Genomic DNA, 18834 nt, shown 5'->3' with positions numbered 1-18834 from the left:
ACTATGCTATGAACATCTTGACGAATTTAAGTGATATGTGCCCTTTATATGTAAAACCCTTATTTTTCAAAATCTCGATAACAAAACAAAAAATCGTTTGCATGTTGCCCAAAATTTGCTTAGAATTTGAAGTGGATAAATTACTGCTAAACATATTTTCGTGTGGTCCCGGGTTCGATACCCGGTGGAGGCACAAGTGGTTCGGATCCCACTTTAAACTGTAGGTCCAGTCCCGATTAGCCTTACTGTGCATAAAGTGGACTCAAAACATCAAACCAAACCATATTTTCATGCATAGAATTTCGCGAAATAATACAAAAGTAGTATTTACCCTGATATATTTTTTAGTGTTTCTCATAGATTTCACCTCATTTGTCACATACTCTGTAAATCTTGCCACAAAATCGTAAATTTTCTGCTATTCGAGTTTAATGTCTTAGATAATATTTTGGAGAAAAGTAGTCAGTGACAGATGTATTCCAAATTGTTACTTCCGTATTCTTTTGTATCAAAAGTTTGCCACCACCCGAAAACAAATCCTGCCAATTCGCCTGAAAATCACATGGAGTTCCAGACTTTGGTTTGAAACTGATTTAAGGGTTGAGTTGAAAATAGTCGTGATTTGTTTTCTCTTGCCGATATCGATGCTTTTAATTGCCAAGGCAATGTTTTTCTTTCTTAGTGCATGAGGAAATTATATTGTTTTTATGATTCTACTGTTTGGTATCGATGAACGCTTGTGGAATAATGTTCGAAATTGGATTTTCAGTACATATTGAACGTGTGCGGTTTTCCAAGCAGTCGCCAAGTTTGGTTGGAAATTCCCATATTGCACTACTGAATTCACTGCATAAGACAATAACAGGAAATGCATCATCAGAAAAGTCTCTTCTCAGCATTTTCCAATATGCCTTGAACGTGTTTTTCTCTCACACGCAACGTACTCGAGTTCGTGGAAGAACTGCGTAATTCCTTAAAAGAGTACTTCGCCGATTCGTGTCAACTTTTTTTGTGGGCGGCAAAATATTTAAAAATTAATATTGTTTTCTGTTTTTATTTATATTAAAAAACGTGAACGATGGTTTATTATTACTTAATGACTTTTACTGTATTGTTTGTGTAATTTCTGAATCAATTATAATCATAGTTTCGGTAAAAGTAAACAATATGTAGACACAGACACACCAGCGTAAGCAGAGTATTTTTTTTTCGGAGGGGGCTGGAGTTGTAAAGGCGACTATTGCATAGTTGCATTCTAGGGAAGGGGGGATATAAAAGGGAAGTTTCTCGCTAATAACTCAATTTTGTTATTATATATTTAATTTGGTAACGCGTCTGACTACCATGCTAAAGGTCCCGGGTTCGATCCCCGGCCGGTTCAAATCCGGGAACTTTTCTAACGATGGAAGCGGCCCCGGCGCCCACCCAGCGTCGAATAACATGGATACCTGGGGGAAACCCTAGGGGGTAAAGGCGGTCAGGGGCGTGATGCTGATCACATCACCCCCACTCACGACCGGATCAAGAAAGTGTGGGGCGTTACCCCCACACCCCCTATACGCCTTCATGGCGTGGTGCTAAGCACAGGGGAACACTTTACCTTTTTTTTTTATATTTAAGATCTTCATTATTTTTCTCTAGTTTTTTTTTTTAAATTAATTAACAGGTTTTCGAAACGAGAGGAATTTTAGAAAAGGTATTTCCTGGCATAGTCAAAGGTCCAGCGAATCCTCAACATACTACAGCTCTGCTATAGAATGTAGATACAGGTAGGTATACTTCCCCGTTCCCATGAGGGCACATTTTCGATCTCGGCCATTTTAGACGTGATGTGATCAGCACCACGCTCTGGCCTCCTTTGCCCTCTAGGGTTGCCTCAGGCACCAATTCACTTGGTGCTGGGTGAACCCCAGAGTCGCTTCATGCAGGGACAAGATCTTAGATCACTCACCCCGGGACCGGTCTCCCACGTAACAGTCTGACGCTCTACCGACTATACTCTATTCCCGGTATCTCTGGAGCAAGGCCACGCATAGCGGCAGAGAAGGGGGGAATCGAGTGGGCAGAGTGAAGGCTGGTAACTGCAGTCGCTGCCTCCACGCAGTCTCGTTCCCTCTCGCGTGTTCATTGGTGGAGTCGTCTCGCGTCACCACTTGCGCAGAGACCCGTTTTCGTTCGCTTGCTCCAGATATACCCTGGACAGAGTATATTAAATCGTGGCACACACACACACTACAATGTTGCCTTGGGCGGCAGTTTCTGTCGGAACGACTTCCAATTGCCGTGTTCACGTGCAGGAGGATATTCTATGCGTTCCAGTATGGAAATTATAGTACGTTCGCTCGTTTCGTCTGATGGCGTTGTCGTGTCCTTGTGGCGATGGGAAGTGCCTGCGGGCAGGAAGTATTTGTAATCGTCACTGTCACCAAGATGCGTCCTATCATTCGGGTTTGCTTTACGGAGCGTTTCCGGCAGAGGTATTCTTCAGAGAAGGAAGAGAAAAGCACTCATTATATCTGTGGTCTAGAATCGTTGTTGATGGGGTGGACTTTCGGGATAATACTGCTCTGGTGTATGTCAACGTAAAGTGTAGAGTCTTCTATGAAAAATGGCTCAGAAAAATGATGAAAAAAATTATACTTCTGAAATATCCCGTAGCCCTAGTGTAACTTGCTTTCTATGTAGCCCCTGGTATGTTCCCCATCGAGAAATATCTCGGGTTTCTCATACTCAGAGACTGTTTGAGTGGAATTCACAATTGTGGCCCGAGAATAAAAAGATTCTAATAGTTGTCATTATTGTTAGTATTAATAGCTTCATAATTAATCAATGAACTATTTCTTTCTAAACAATTTCGATGGGAATGTTCGAGGCAACAATGTTATATTATATATATTATCGAGATGGACCGATGGAGAACTTTTTGCCGATACCGATATCGATATTCTATTAAGCCGATATAAAATTTAAAATGTGCATTCAATAACATGAATGGTTCATTAATCTCTTTAATTAATTTATGTATCCAGGTGACTGTAGTGGGTTTTACATTTGGATAAGAAACTAAGCGTTTAGACATTTACTTTAGAAAATAACTGTACATGAATTACGTGTTTATGCCCATAAAAATAAATACATTGGCAAAATTTACCATTTCTTTAGAGGAGATATATATTTCGTATCGGTTGGTAATCTTACCGATATCTTATACTGGCCGATATACATAGGGCACAGATCAATGTCCAATCCCTGATGCGTGTGTGTGTTCACGAAGTCCAAGTAAATCCTAGCCAACGCAGCACCTACGTTACACTTTTGCGTGTTTAGAATACGTAGTCAGGCATTCACAAAATGCAAGTTCGTACATGTGCGTACACTGGAAATGTACTCCTAGGAATTTCATGTTAAACCATCCTCCCCCTCCACTCCCCCAAAGAAAAAATCAACCGGGTAAATACGTGACTCTCGCAACAACAGGTTGTCTTGTACTCTTTGTGTTCAATTGAAGACTGCGTAACAACCCATGTATATAGCTGCAGCTACTGGAAAGTTTAATTGAATGGGCGTGCTTGTTGAATTATATCCTGTTTCTTGTTCATTTCCTGTGCAGTTTCAGGCTCATAAAAGTGCACCATTGCACCCGACGCAATGGAGATCTTGCAGTTTGGTTACGCCAATCAGCACTCTTGAGCAGCGTGCATCGTCCGCTCTGCTATTTTTTTTCGCTTGCTGGAGAAAGTTTCCATGGCGACTTTCGTACCAGTACGTTGAATGTATGTTCGTTGCATATTCAGTATTAGGACTAAGTTGTTCGTGTGTGTAAATAGATAAAGCTTCCTCAATTGGTTGTCCTAGGACTTTGGAGTTTAATGCCCATCTTAAGACCTTATAGGGTTTTATTGCACCCTATAGTTGGCTTTCTTGATAGCTCTGTGGCTCTGTCGCCTAGAAATTGAGAGGTTTAATTTCTGGTGGAAGCACATTCGAAAGTGGTTCAGATCATATTTTAACATATAGGTCAGTCCCGGTTAGCCTAGCTGAGCAAACTTGAATCAAACTGTATCCCCTGACGCTCTCCTGATGCTGCTAACAATAGAATTGTGTATTGTGAAGATGTGTGTACCTCGAGCAGGAAGAATGTGGTACACTCTCTTCATTTTTTAATTCCACGATCTTTCTGTGGTGAATCGACAGGATTCCCTCCTCCGACCTTTGAAACCTTGACAAGCGAGAGAAATAAATCTGAGTGAAAAAGCAAGGTTTTCTGATTGGTTAGCTTTATTTTACTTACCTTTTTGTTCCACTTTTGGCTAATTTGCGAAGATGGGGATGAGTGATGATATGATGAAATTGATGAATGGACACACACAAACATCCATGCCCACGCCGGGATTCGAACTCGTGACACCTGGCGTGGTAGCGCGATGTGCTAACCATTCCGCCACGGGAGCCGGCAAGGGAATTTTGAAAAACATACAAAATCTTGGAAAAGTGAGGGAAAATATAGTGCAAATTTTGTACTTGCCAGAGTTTGTGAATGAAAATGAATTCCACTTTTTTTTTTTTTTTTTTTCATTCATGAACACTTTCCTCTGACAATTTTCAATCTATGTTTTTAAAAATAGCCAGTTCGATCTGCACAGCCCAACTGGCCTCTAGAGGGTCAGCTGTGAAGAAATGTGAAAAAAATATTTCACGAGTAAAATTAATTAACGAATTATTGGGATTTTGATGCAGTAAATGAAAACATTAGTCTTTCTGTAGAAACGTTTTTTTCTCAGTGCTGAGGTAAAATTTTGAAATGTTTTGTCGACTGGTTCTCGCAATAATCGTGACTAAAGTTTACACAGGCTTGACAAGGAACGTGCTCTAATTTTCTCATGGTGTGAGATCATCTTAATATGTTGTTCAAACACGAGGTCAGGTTTCATTCTGACTCCCCAGTTATCTATCAGTTGCGACTTTTATATCTCTAACTGGCGGTGGCTGCTTTTGAAAGTCTTATTGCCGATTTTCAATAATTCACATCTCTCGTTGAATCTATACGTGTACATTTGTTTCATTCTGACTCCCCAGTTATCTATCAGTTGCGACTTTTATATCTCTAACTGGCGGTGGCTGCTTTTGAAAGTCTTATTGCCGATTTTCAATAATTCACATCTCTCGTTGAATCTATACGTGTACATTTGTTGTTATTATATTGTGCTGCAACCTATACATTCTCGTACTTGTGGCTATTACACATTCGATAAAGTGCACGTTATTATATATTCGATTAGTTGTGTTAATAGGCGTTCAGTAGTAGGTGGTACAGGCTCTGTGTTTTGCAAGTGAAACCTGTTAAAGCGCGTACAACGAGCGTGCATTTTCCTTTCGACAATAGCTGCCTTGTATATGTCCCGTTAGTGTTTGCGTCTAAGTTAATTTCCTATTGAATATAAAATAAATTGTTGCTATGCTTCGCCCTCAGCTGACATTGTTACAAGCTATTCTTCGTGAGATTTTCACCAGTAGCACTGTAGAGGCCGGAATTTGAGTTTCTGTGAAAACTATTATGGCGACGATAATGTGTTCTTGTTTCGAAACAGTGGTTGCCACTGTTGCCATCCCACTGCAAATGAAAATGATCTAGATTGCACCTTTTGGTAAGGTTTTGAAAGTTTGCTATTTGATTCCACTCATCGCCGTAGAGTTAGGCAACTCGCATAACGCCTTGCAGGATCTAGGTGCCCAATTATTATTACCGGTGACTGTACAACCAGTACAGGCACGTAGCCAGTGGGGGCTAAGGGGGCTGAAGCTCACTCCGAAATCCTACAAATATCTAATTTAAGTGTGTTTTTTTATTGTTAATAACAGAAATAAAGTTATAGCCACAGAAAAAACTGCATTACGTCGAAAAAAGTTTAATGTACAATAGAGTAACCAGGTTATATTTTTATATTCTACCATTAAATCCGCGGTAGCCTAGCTGAGCAAACTTGAATCAAACTGTATCCCCTGACGCTCTCCTGATGCTGCTAACAATAGAATTGTGTATTGTGAAGATGTGTGTACCTCGAGCAGGAAGAATGTGGTACACTCTCTTCATTTTTTAATTCCACGATCTTTCTGTGGTGAATCGACAGGATTCCCTCCTCCGACCTTTGAAACCTTGACAAGCGAGAGAAATAAATCTGAGTGAAAAAGCAAGGTTTTCTGATTGGTTAGCTTTATTTTACTTACCTTTTTGTTCCACTTTTGGCTAATTTGCGAAGATGGGGATGAGTGATGATATGATGAAATTGATGAATGGACACACACAAACATCCATGCCCACGCCGGGATTCGAACTCGTGACACCTGGCGTGGTAGCGCGATGTGCTAACCATTCCGCCACGGGAGCCGGCAAGGGAATTTTGAAAAACATACAAAATCTTGGAAAAGTGAGGGAAAATATAGTGCAAATTTTGTACTTGCCAGAGTTTGTGAATGAAAATGAATTCCACTTTTTTTTTTTTTTTTTTTCATTCATGAACACTTTCCTCTGACAATTTTCAATCTATGTTTTTAAAAATAGCCAGTTCGATCTGCACAGCCCAACTGGCCTCTAGAGGGTCAGCTGTGAAGAAATGTGAAAAAAATATTTCACGAGTAAAATTAATTAACGAATTATTGGGATTTTGATGCAGTAAATGAAAACATTAGTCTTTCTGTAGAAACGTTTTTTTCTCAGTGCTGAGGTAAAATTTTGAAATGTTTTGTCGACTGGTTCTCGCAATAATCGTGACTAAAGTTTACACAGGCTTGACAAGGAACGTGCTCTAATTTTCTCATGGTGTGAGATCATCTTAATATGTTGTTCAAACACGAGGTCAGGTTTCATTCTGACTCCCCAGTTATCTATCAGTTGCGACTTTTATATCTCTAACTGGCGGTGGCTGCTTTTGAAAGTCTTATTGCCGATTTTCAATAATTCACATCTCTCGTTGAATCTATACGTGTACATTTGTTTCATTCTGACTCCCCAGTTATCTATCAGTTGCGACTTTTATATCTCTAACTGGCGGTGGCTGCTTTTGAAAGTCTTATTGCCGATTTTCAATAATTCACATCTCTCGTTGAATCTATACGTGTACATTTGTTGTTATTATATTGTGCTGCAACCTATACATTCTCGTACTTGTGGCTATTACACATTCGATAAAGTGCACGTTATTATATATTCGATTAGTTGTGTTAATAGGCGTTCAGTAGTAGGTGGTACAGGCTCTGTGTTTTGCAAGTGAAACCTGTTAAAGCGCGTACAACGAGCGTGCATTTTCCTTTCGACAATAGCTGCCTTGTATATGTCCCGTTAGTGTTTGCGTCTAAGTTAATTTCCTATTGAATATAAAATAAATTGTTGCTATGCTTCGCCCTCAGCTGACATTGTTACAAGCTATTCTTCGTGAGATTTTCACCAGTAGCACTGTAGAGGCCGGAATTTGAGTTTCTGTGAAAACTATTATGGCGACGATAATGTGTTCTTGTTTCGAAACAGTGGTTGCCACTGTTGCCATCCCACTGCAAATGAAAATGATCTAGATTGCACCTTTTGGTAAGGTTTTGAAAGTTTGCTATTTGATTCCACTCATCGCCGTAGAGTTAGGCAACTCGCATAACGCCTTGCAGGATCTAGGTGCCCAATTATTATTACCGGTGACTGTACAACCAGTACAGGCACGTAGCCAGTGGGGGCTAAGGGGGCTGAAGCTCACTCCGAAATCCTACAAATATCTAATTTAAGTGTGTTTTTTTATTGTTAATAACAGAAATAAAGTTATAGCCACAGAAAAAACTGCATTACGTCGAAAAAAGTTTAATGTACAATAGAGTAACCAGGTTATATTTTTATATTCTACCATTAAATCCGCGGTGGCTCAGTCGGTAACGCGTCTGACTACCATGCTCAAGGTCCCGGGTTCGATCCCCGGCCGGTTCAAATCCGGGAACTTTTCTAACGGTGGAAGCGGCCCCGGCGCCTACCCAGCGTCGAATAACATGGGTACCTGGGGGAAACCCTGGGGGGGTAAAGGCGGTCAGGGGCGTGATGCTGATCACATCACCCCCACTCACGACCGGATCAAGAAAGTGTGGGGCGTTACCCCCACACCCCCTATACGCCTTCATGGCGTGGTGCTTTGCACAGGGGGAAACTTTACCTTTTTTTTTTACATTAAATCCGAACAATAAATAAATCCACAGCTTCCAAAACTTTAGTTTTCTTTGTGAGAAGTCACAGAATATAAACTTTATAAGTAAAATTTACCACTAACTGTTAAAGCCTTTTTTTGAACGATTGTATAAAAGTAAATAACAAAATACAATAACTATGATTTTCAGTACACTAACTACAAAATATAAGAAAAATAATGGACACAATTTGTGTTAGATATTCACTGATACGGTGGATTGAGTAGCAAAGTGTCTCCATTTATGTAATAACAATACATTTGGATTAAAATTGATATATTTTTAATAACTTATAATAGTTATTATTGTAAAATAACAAATTATTATTGTCATTATTATTTGTATTAATCAAGTTTTATCTATGGCCTTACCCCCCTCTACAAATATTTCTAGCGACGCCCGTGCTGGTAAGGGATGAGCCCCCCTCCCCCCGAAATAAAATTCTGGCTACGGGCCTGACCAGTAGCGTTCTTAGGATGTGATTATCGGGGGAACTGAACCTGGTGCTTCAGAGCGCCAGGCTGTTCCTACGAGGAGGTGAAAATCCTCTGCTCTTCCATATGAAGGAGCGTACTGTCCTGCTGAGTATGACGCGACGGGGTCGAATGAGACGCCACCCAGCTGCTAACACATCGCTAAAAATGCGTTGCTAACAGCCCTAAACCTGGCCTCCTAACACTACAGGCATTATTTTATTGCTTTACATAATTTTGTACTATAATGAAAACATTGTTTTATCGTCAATAGGAAAAATGTGTGATGGCTATGGGGATGGTGGAAGCCAGAAAATATTTTTTACCAAATAAAATTCTTCTAACTTTTAGGGTCAGCAATTATTTTAGTTAAATTAGTAATCTTGACCACTAGATTTTTTCATACCTGTACTCGTACACCCACCGGCGAAAGAAACAGTAGGCGAATTGTCCACCACCATTTTCATTCAGTCTGTATTACACAATGTGATGACAATGAATTGAAATAAAGATGTCAATAGCAGAGAACAATGCCTGCTTCGAACCAACATAGTTTCATTCCTTAAAGCTACACACGATGTAGAATAAAAAAAATAATGAAAATAGCGGTGGACAATTTGCTTACCATTATTTTTGTCGTTGACTGTACGTATACCGTATATAATGTTTATGCCAAGCTTGCCCCCAAATATATTTCAAGACGGCGCTTGTTTGAGTAGAACATATTTTACAAAGTGAGTGAACTTTGGTTCGTAAATACTTTCATACAAGTACATTAACAGAATGTGTATGGTGTATACTCTGGAGCGAGGGAACGAAAGCAAGTCTCTGCGCAAGTAGTGACTCGAGAGTTCACGACCAATGAGCTCGTGAGAGGGGAAGCGAGTTCAGCTAACAGCCGTTTACAGCGGCGCGCACTGCTTTGTTCATCCAACTCGCTTTCTCCCCTTCCCTTCCGTTATGCGCAGCCTTGCTCCAAAGGTTCCAGGGACACAGTAGGCTACATATACTTGTGAAGTTGATTTCGGATCAAATCCAGTACAAAAGCAACTAGATTGGCAACAGTGTCTCCGCTGTGGGCCTCTCGCATCAAGATCAGCATACACGCACACGTGTGCACGCGGGGGCGGTGGGATTTCTTGCCAGAAATGTTTTTAAGCAACATCATCAACAGCAAAGAGAAAAAAATAGCTCTGCCACTTAACAGTGATACAAATTGTCCAATGCCATGGGTCTCAATAAGGGTTCTAAGTGGCTGTCGTAAAGAGAGAGAGAAAACAATTTTTCCTGTTGCTGCTGTTGTGCGGTTTTTCAAACCTTGTAGATTGTTACGTTAAGAGAGTAGAACGTTATTACAAGCGGTCGTGATCATGGACCATTTTGATGCGTAGACATAATCTATTTATTGATCTCGTGATATGCCCCAGCTGGCGTGTAGATCGATCTCGTAAGAAATGGAGAGATACCTCTGTGCCAAGCATTCGGCCGAAGAACATGTTCTTCGTAGCCAATGTTGCGACACTAGTATTCCGAGAACAAAATTTGACGATAAATTTTTTTGGATAGGAAAAGTCCGGATTGCTGAATCATTTTGACGGCGTGCAAAGTGCCTGGGTTTGCTATTGGTTTGATACATTTCGTTGAATGAGACGAATCTTTCTCGATATGTTAGTACATTCCGAATCCGAATAATATTTAGTGTTGTATGATTCATAAGAGCAACTTGAGGGCTAACTTTGGGGAGGGGGACGGTGCAGACTAGCGATGCTCTGGCGTCTGGACTCACAGCCAATATAATCCTCTCATTCTCGTATTGTGTCGTCCGTATACACCCATCTCACCTTATCACCATTCATCCTCATCTTCGCGATTAACCAAAAGTGGAAGAAAAGCGAAGTAAAATAAAGCAAATCAAGCCAGGAAGTGTTCCAACAGCTGCTCAAAAACTACAAATTGTGTAAAGTGCACTACAAGTGATCGAAACTATTTTCAAAAAGTACACTTTCGGAATACGTCCATATGATTGTACAGGATGTCTACCAGTCAAGAAAGTCAAGAAATCAACACGTAAGTCAAGAAAGTCAAGAAATTATGTTTGTGGTCAAGAATTTTTGCTATGTTTTACAGTATAGTGAATTTTTATTGTCATAGCCTATACATGTACTGGGATTTGATAAAATTAAATATTTGGAAATCTAAAATTGTTTCTTAAGAATTACAGTCTTATATGCGTGAAGTTTTGATAAAATATTAAGGTAATGTGCCCATCCCCCATCCAGGATGAAGTCTGAAGCATTAATTTTTACATGCATTAATTAAAGCAAGTCTAAATCTCTTAATAAAGTACAGCTTCAGTTCTCGGCTTAACCAATTTTGTGGTAGGGGTTTTTTCATTGAATAAAAATGTATATTCTCTTAAATTAAAACTATACCTAAGTATGGGGTGATTAAATACATGTTAAGAAAAAGGGAAAAAAGGTCAAGAAAAATTCAAGAATTTTGGATTTGTTATTTTTGGTAGACACCCTGTTATAGTAGAAAAGTGGGCATGAAAGTTTTATAATGTACTGATTACAGTATGCCTGATGTAATGCATTGGGAACGCCAAATTACAATGAGCCAAACTCACCCCAAAGGGACTTCGGAGTATTTTCCCTTTTCAGGGGTAGTTGAACGGTTTGGTGGCTTGAAGGAAGTTGTTGCGCTGATTTTATTCTGAATTAGAAAACTTCGTCCTCATGGCCAGATTCTTAGTGAAGACATTGCTTCTTACATCGACTTCCAGTTGTTATTTGTGTTCAACCTTCATCTGCAAAGATAGAAAAAGAGACTGGAAGTTGTTATTTGTGTTTATCCTTCATCTGTAGAGATAGAAAAGAGACTGGAAGTTGTTATTTGTGTTTATCCTTCATCTGTAGAGATAGAAAAGAGACTGGAAGTTGTTATTTGTGTTTATCCTTCATCTGTAGAGATAGAAAAGAGACTGGAAGTTGTTATTTGCGTTTATCCTTCATCTGTAGAGATAGAAAAGAGACTGGAAGTTGTTATTTGCGTTTATCCTTCATCTGTAGAGATAGAAAAGAGACTGGAAGTTGTTATTTGTGTTTATCCTTCATCTGTAGAGATAGAAAAGAGACTGGAAGTTGTTATTTGTGTTTATCCTTCATCTGTAGAGATAGAAAAGAGACTGGAAGTTGTTATTTGTGTTTATCCTTCATCTGTAGAGATAGAAAAGAGACTGGAAGTTGTTATTTGAGTTTATCCTTCATCTGTAGAGATAGAAAAGAGACTGGAAGTTGTTATTTGTGTTTATCCTTCATCTGTAGAGATAGAAAAGAGACTGGAAGTTGTTATTTGTGTTTATCCTTCATCTGTAGAGATAGAAAAGAGACTGGAAGTTGTTATTTGTGTTTATCCTTCATCTGTAGAGATAGAAAAGAGACTGGAAGTTGTTATTTGTGTTTATCCTTCATCTGTAGAGATAGAAAAGAGACTGGAAGTTGTTATTTGTGTTTATCCTTCATCTGTAGAGATAGAAAAGAGACTGGGAGTTGTTATTTGTGTTTATCCTTCATCTGTAGAGATAGAAAAGAGACTGGAAGTTGTTATTTGTGTTTATCCTTCATCTGTAGAGATAGAAAAGAGACTGGAAGTTGTTATTTGTGTTTATCCTTCATCTGTAGAGATAGAAAAGAGACTGGAAGTTGTTATTTGAGTTTATCCTTCATCTGTAGAGATAGAAAAGAGACTGGAAGTTGTTACTTGCGTTTATCCTTCATCTGTAGAGATAGAAAAGAGACTGGAAGTTGTTATTTGCGTTTATCCTTCATCTGTAGAGATAGAAAGGAGCCTGGAAGTTGTTATTTGTGTTTATTCTTCATCTGTAGAGATAGAAAAGAGACTGGAAGTTGTTATTTGTGCTTATCCTTCATCTGTAGAGATAGAAAGGAGCCTTTAACTAGAAACTTGTAACTTTTAGATCATGTATGGGAAATTGTACATGTGTTCCACTTGGACACATCATTTCTTTCCATGGCGCAGTTACCAGAGATTACCGACACTCGGCAAATGATATGCATTAGTAAGTTTGTACAGTCTTACATTCCCGCTTGGGTGGACTAAGTGGAAATATCAGGAAGAGGAGGGGGAGGGATGATGTGTGTTTTCTTTCTAATTTTCAACATGACACAACACCAGCCAACATCAGGTTTTTGTAACAGCGTTCTTTTTTTGTTCCCGAGCTCATTGTTCTACAGCAGCAGTCATTATGCGCGTTTCGAGATAACGTCACAGGAAGAGTCAGTTGGTGCCGTACTTCGTTGTAGCCTTTTTTCCCGTATCCACTGGATACGCTTTGGAGCGGCTAGGACTTACGGCCTGCCTGCTACCTGCAGTTTAATTGTATCAGACGAAACGGAGCGTAAGTTTATGGTACGACTTCCTTCGCCCACCAAAGCACACAGCGCGGTGTTAATGTTCACATGTGGCCGAGAACGTTGGGAGGTTGAGTTTTAGGGCGAGGGTGGAAAAGGCGGAGTCGTGACGGTAAAATGAATCCGATGTGAGCTGCCGATAAGGTGTACCGGTCAGAAGTGTGACAGGTGACTTTTTGGTGGAACTTTTTGAACTTCCTTCTCAGGTGTTATTACTGTCCCCCCACTGCGTCATCCAGGCTGCAGCAAAATAATAACGTGTTTAGTTTTCTGATCATTTAATGCGTACGAGAACTTTTTCAGCAACGGATTTGCGTATAGTTATTACTTTATATGCGTGGGACAGTTTAAACCCCCGTTCGTTGTCTCGTGAGCTGTAGATGTAATGTAATGGAAGGAACCATAAACTCTAGATTGGAATATCGACAGCGTTGACTACGTACTATTTTGTACCTGCACCCCTGCACGGGATCCGTATGTTAAGAAGATCTATTTTTTGTGTGTGCATCTAGACTCTTTACTTCTCACTGCCTGTCAATTTCTCTCTCTCCCTCTCTCCCCCTCTTTTCTTTCCATCACCGTATTTCGCTCTCTTTTTCTCTCAGTCTGTCTCTGTCTCTTTCCCCCCTCTGTTTTTGTCTTAATCTCCGTCTTTCTCTCCCCTATCTCTCTCTCTCCCTCTCAATCTCTCTCTCACTGTGGGTGTGTGTTTTTCTCTCTCTTTCTCTCTCTCTCCGTCTTTCTCTTTTTCTCCCTCAATCACTGTCTCTCTCTTAAATCTCTCTTTTCTCTCTCTCCGTCTTTCTTTTTTTTCTTCTTCGTAAATCTCAGTCTCTCTCTTTTTCAATCTTTGTCGGTCTCTCTCTCTGTCTGGGCGTGTGTCTTTCTCTTTTTTTTCTTCGTAAATCTTTCCACTAATTATTTTTTCACTGCCTGCCCTTTCTTTTTCGTCCTCTACCTTCCCATTCTGTATCTGTGTAGTTCCATCCTTTTATCCGTCGTCGCCTTGTAATCAAGGGGTCCCGGGGTCGGTACCCGGTGGAGGTACATAGTGGTTCGGATCCCACTTTAAACTGTACGTCCAGTCCCGATTAGCCTTACTGTGTATAAAGTGGACTTAAAACACCAATTCAAATTAATCAAGACCATCTTTTTATCTCCTTCTGTCCACACATCTCTCCTTTCTTTCTCAGTCTTCCATTCTTTTTAATTTGTCCCTTTTTCACTTTCTTTGTCTGTCTCATTCTCTCCCTTTTCTCTGTCTCCCGCTCTGATAATCCTGATAAGGGTTTGATTCTGTAAGCGCACTTTCAGCCTGTTTTTGTTGTGTTTAACTTCACATTCCCACAGTGTATTTCTTGGTAAATGTCTGTTCTTTATTGCAGATTTGTGTGTTGGCAATGCATTTGCTATCGAGTGGATACCGGTAGCCGTACTCCACGTTGCAATCAGTCGCAATGATATTCTTTTCTGTGTTCGATGTCTCAGGTAAGATTCCTCCGGGCTGTGGTGTGGCTGTTGTAAATAGCTTCTGTTCCGAATTGGCGTTTTTACTTTCACGGAACAATGGGATTGGTTGAGGTTTGATCGCATGTTTGGTGCAATGAAGCACTCCCCGTTCGACCGAGGAATGGTTGTGTGGTTACGGTTGGTTGGTTACGGGAAGACAAGTTTCTTGGTTCTGTCTAAAAACAAAACCTTCCCTTGAAACTGCAATATTGTCCGCTTAGCAATCTGTCCGATGTACAGTTACCGGTAATAAAGGCAATAAAAATGGGGGCTTTGGGTGTGTTGCCGGCGATGGTAAAGTTGCCATTGAAATTTTACTATTGAAATCCATTTATCGCCGTAGAGTTAGGCAACACACATAGCACCTTCCAGGAAATCAAGTATTTCAGGATCTAGGTGTCCCATTTTTTATTGCCGATGAGTGTACGTAACTCAAGTCCTCAAAGCAGATTTGGAAAAAAGGTCCATTCTAGGATCAGGTCGGGGTAATCGGGACTGAGACTACAGTTTGAAGTGATACTGGCGCCGCAGAGATGACCATACCGGGAATTTCAACACGGATACCCCTTTTTTTCACAGTGATAGTAAGTTCCACTTGTAGGGTCCCATAAGATGCTGATGAAGAAAATCGCAGAAAAGAACAACAGTGTAGAAGAAATGTAGGCAGCGATTTTTTCCCCTACTATATGTTCACACCCATACAGCATACAAACGTCCAGGAGACATCTAATGTATATCTTCTGGAAAATCGTGTCGAAGTTCTGGATATCCATTATCCGTCCAGGGGACATCCAAAATATATCCAGGAATGATATGTTTTGGACATTCTGTGGATGTCTTTTGGAAATGTTTCGGACTTGGTATGACTTGGTCCACATGAACGGGACGTTATCTGAATGTTTTTATTTGATTCTGATAAGCATAATTTTAAGCATATATTCTGGGCTAGAATTGAACTTACTCTGGACATTATCCTGATATTTTCTCACACAAACTTTGGATGCAAACAGAACATTCCTGGACTAGATTTACGCACACCAAAGATCTCATGTACACACATGTTTATAACATGTACTCCTTTCTGTTCGTCTCCCCCCTTCATCTCTTACGCACACATACACGCATGCATCATCCTTCTTCATGATAACGCCTGCCACCACACTTCCAATTTGATGGGATTTGGATGGGAAACACTTCAACATACTCCCAGGTATTTTTCCATATGATTTTCACATTTTTGGTGATCTGAAGTGGGACTACTGGGAATCGGTTTCACTTGAACGTTTGCGACTGGGTGAGGTTGTGGATATCCCACAGGGGCCGACAGAAATTTGCTAAACAAACTGAGCCACCGCGGCCACTAACTTTTGGGGTAATACATTTTCAATGAAACTTTTTTGATTTGACAATCCCTTATACCTAAGAAAAATCTACATCAAATTTGGTGGGAACTCAGTTGATTGGCAACACTGACTCGAGAGGAGAGAGTTTCGAGCGTCAATGGCTGGCGAGGAGATGATCCGAGATCTTTTATAGCTTTGGCACATGCGTGCCACTGTGGAGCAAGAGGGGCAGTCGCTCCCCTCAATAGTCTCACTTAGAAATTTAGTGCAGAGGAATTTAATCACCTTTATTAAACAATATTATGCTCTTTAGAAAATTAAGTATTTTCAAGCCGACGAAAGTTCCAAGCAACTACGGAGGGAGCACATTATTTCCTATGTAATTTAACTATCCAGCTTTGTTGTTTAGAAAAAATTCTTGTTATTAACACTCCCACACACTTTATTCGTTAGATGTGTTGCCTCTATGTGTTTGCAGAATAAATTGCCCATACATTGGAACTCGGTAGCGGCAATTGGATGCCATTACGGCGTGGGGAGGGGGAATCAATTTTCTTTTTTGGTAGATAAATCCCAGTGTTCCTATTATTGATGGGGAATAGTTCATTTGTGTTCCATGCAGAATGGGCAAAGCTTAGCACTAAGTGGCAAAAATTGACGGGTTAACTGTTCATTGTTGGAAATAAAAAAGTTATGTGTAGTTGTTTTGAATCTGCTGCTGTATGAAACCGTAATGGAGGGGGGGAAAGAATATTGGTGCCACGGAAGTTGCAATTTTTCTAATACAGTGATTGTCCACCCAATCTGCGCACGCCTACGAGCAACGTTGGATGTCTTGTAGTGAGCAAGCTCGAACTATAAACTGCATACATAGTCTGCCCTTCAGAACCTCGTATGCAGCGTTGCAGGACATTTGTTGGAGGGACGGTCTTCGGGAGGGAGAAAAAAAATGACGAAAGCTGAGGAAGTTGTGGCATGATTAAGTATATCCGGCAAATTAGCTCCACTTCCCGTGTATAACGCGGCATATTTTATCGTAACGACCATCCCGTTGCGCGCAAAACATCAGAGCCTGGCAGTGGTTTGGGTGTTTGCGCGAAGGAAAGAGAGGGGGAGGGAAAAAACGCTATCAAGACACTTGGCGCAACAACTGTGCAGGACATTATGGCCCAGAGCGGAAAGTCACTGGCATAGTGATTGCCCAGTGACGTCACTACGTGGGCGTTCCCACGATTTTTCTTCTTAGCTGTCATTATTTTGTTACTTTCCCTCTCATGTGCATTTAATTCTACGGTCATAGTGTGTACTGTAGATTCGGCGGTGAATTTGGTACAGAGAACTAACTACGGTCCCCGCAATGAAAGAACAGAACTGGACGTTTCAGCTGCAAATGAAAGAGGGACAGCACAGTGTTGTTGCTTTGCCCTGTCATCGTAAACCACGCTTCGGCAAGTTAACATATGCTGGTCGTTAGCTGTTGTACCAAGAACGACGGAAACTTGATCCACTGTCGCGGCTGCTAAGTTTGGCAACACAAAACAAATAAACCGTCGCCATGGTAACGGTACTTCCTTGGTTGGTTCAAGAACCCCCTTTCTACCCTCTTGCAAAAGTGACAAATGACTGACAGCTCGGAATTCTCGTCGCTTGAAGTTCCCTATTTAGTTATATATTTTGTTTTTGTGCAAGCCATAGGCTGTACGCACTACATAGTTTTGATTTTTCTACAATATTTTGTTACATTTAGTTTTCTTATAAGCTGTCTCTCACTTTGTCCCCTATATACACATTCTTCCCCTCCCTCGACAGTTCTTCCAGTCATTCTTCCTTCTTCCTCGCCCCACTTCTCTTTTCCTGCACTCTCACCAAAAAACGCATACATTTTACTTTACACACACTTACACTATAAAGATGGCTCAGCTGGAGCATGATTACTCATTTCGCTGCCTTCTCTAATAGCTTTCCCCCGCCGTTCTCTTACTTCTCCCAGGTATTTCCCCACTTGCTGCCCCGCTTCCTTTATCTTTATTCTGTCGTCCAGCACTTCTATCACATACCTCCCTGTTAAGTTTTTCATCCATTTGTCCCTTAGGTCACGTGTAGAGGGGCAGTTCAGTAGGATATGCTCGTCCGTCTCCTCCCCCATCGCATATAGAACATATCGTTTCCCCTGCTTCGTTTCTCTTTCTTAGTTGTTTCCATCCACCTAATCTGAACCATGCCAGAGCGCCTCTTTCAACCTTGATATATTTCGCTTTCCCCCATTCTCTTACCCTTAGCTGTTCCCTGATTGTGGTCTTTGTTTGGCATGCACACACTATCTTGTCGGCAATTTTGGCCTCCCCATGTGGTGGTAGCGTCGTCGCCTTGTAATGAAGGAGTTCCGGGTTCGATTCCCGGTGGAGGCACATAGTGGTTCGGATCCCACTTTAAACTGTAGGTCCAGTCCCGATTAGCCTTACAATGCATAAAGTGGACTTAAAACACCAAATCAATCCAATTGTCGGCAATTTTCTGATAAAAAGCCACTAGCTGGAACAATGTTGCCATCCTGGCTATTTTGCGCACTGACTTAGCTTTTTGTTGTTGTTGTTGTTGTTGTTGTTGTTGTTGATTTGGCGTTATTTTACTTCGCTTTTCTGCGTGTTTGTGAGTGCCCTTTCACCAATTTCATCATATCATCCTCATCGTTGCGATTGATCAACAGTGGCAGAAAAGCTACGCTATTTAACAAAAATCAAATCAAATATTTTGCCCTATTATGACCACTCACTTTCACTTCAAGTGTCTCGTTACCGAGAAAGTACTTTATACTTTTTTGAGTTCTTGATCCATCTTTCGGCAAAAAGTGAAAACTTGTCA

At 40.6% G+C, this 18834-nt stretch overlaps 1 protein-coding gene across 3 annotated transcripts in view; it reads left to right on the top strand.

Annotated features, from left to right (window-relative positions):
- The window catches only part of wge (BAH domain and coiled-coil containing protein winged eye), a 184012-nt gene that overhangs the window by 22246 nt on the left and 142932 nt on the right, over positions 1-18834 (top strand). For 2 of the 3 annotated variants that reach the window (XM_083125353.1, XM_083125351.1), the window contains exon 1: positions 14563-14608. The exons of the other annotated variant lie outside the window; for it this stretch is intronic. In XM_083125353.1, coding sequence (XP_082981479.1) covers positions 14578-14608 — 31 coding nt within the window. In that variant the 5' untranslated portion in view covers positions 14563-14577. Of the gene's footprint in view, positions 1-14562; positions 14609-18834 lie in introns of those variants that run through there. 3 annotated transcript variants of the gene reach the window in all.

This window comes from Lepisma saccharinum, chromosome 7 (genome assembly GCF_977018435.1).
Source record: "Lepisma saccharinum chromosome 7, izLepSacc3.1, whole genome shotgun sequence".
Classification (NCBI taxonomy): Eukaryota; Metazoa; Arthropoda; class Insecta; order Zygentoma; family Lepismatidae; genus Lepisma; species Lepisma saccharinum.
This window is presented reverse-complemented; position numbering and strand designations above follow the sequence as displayed.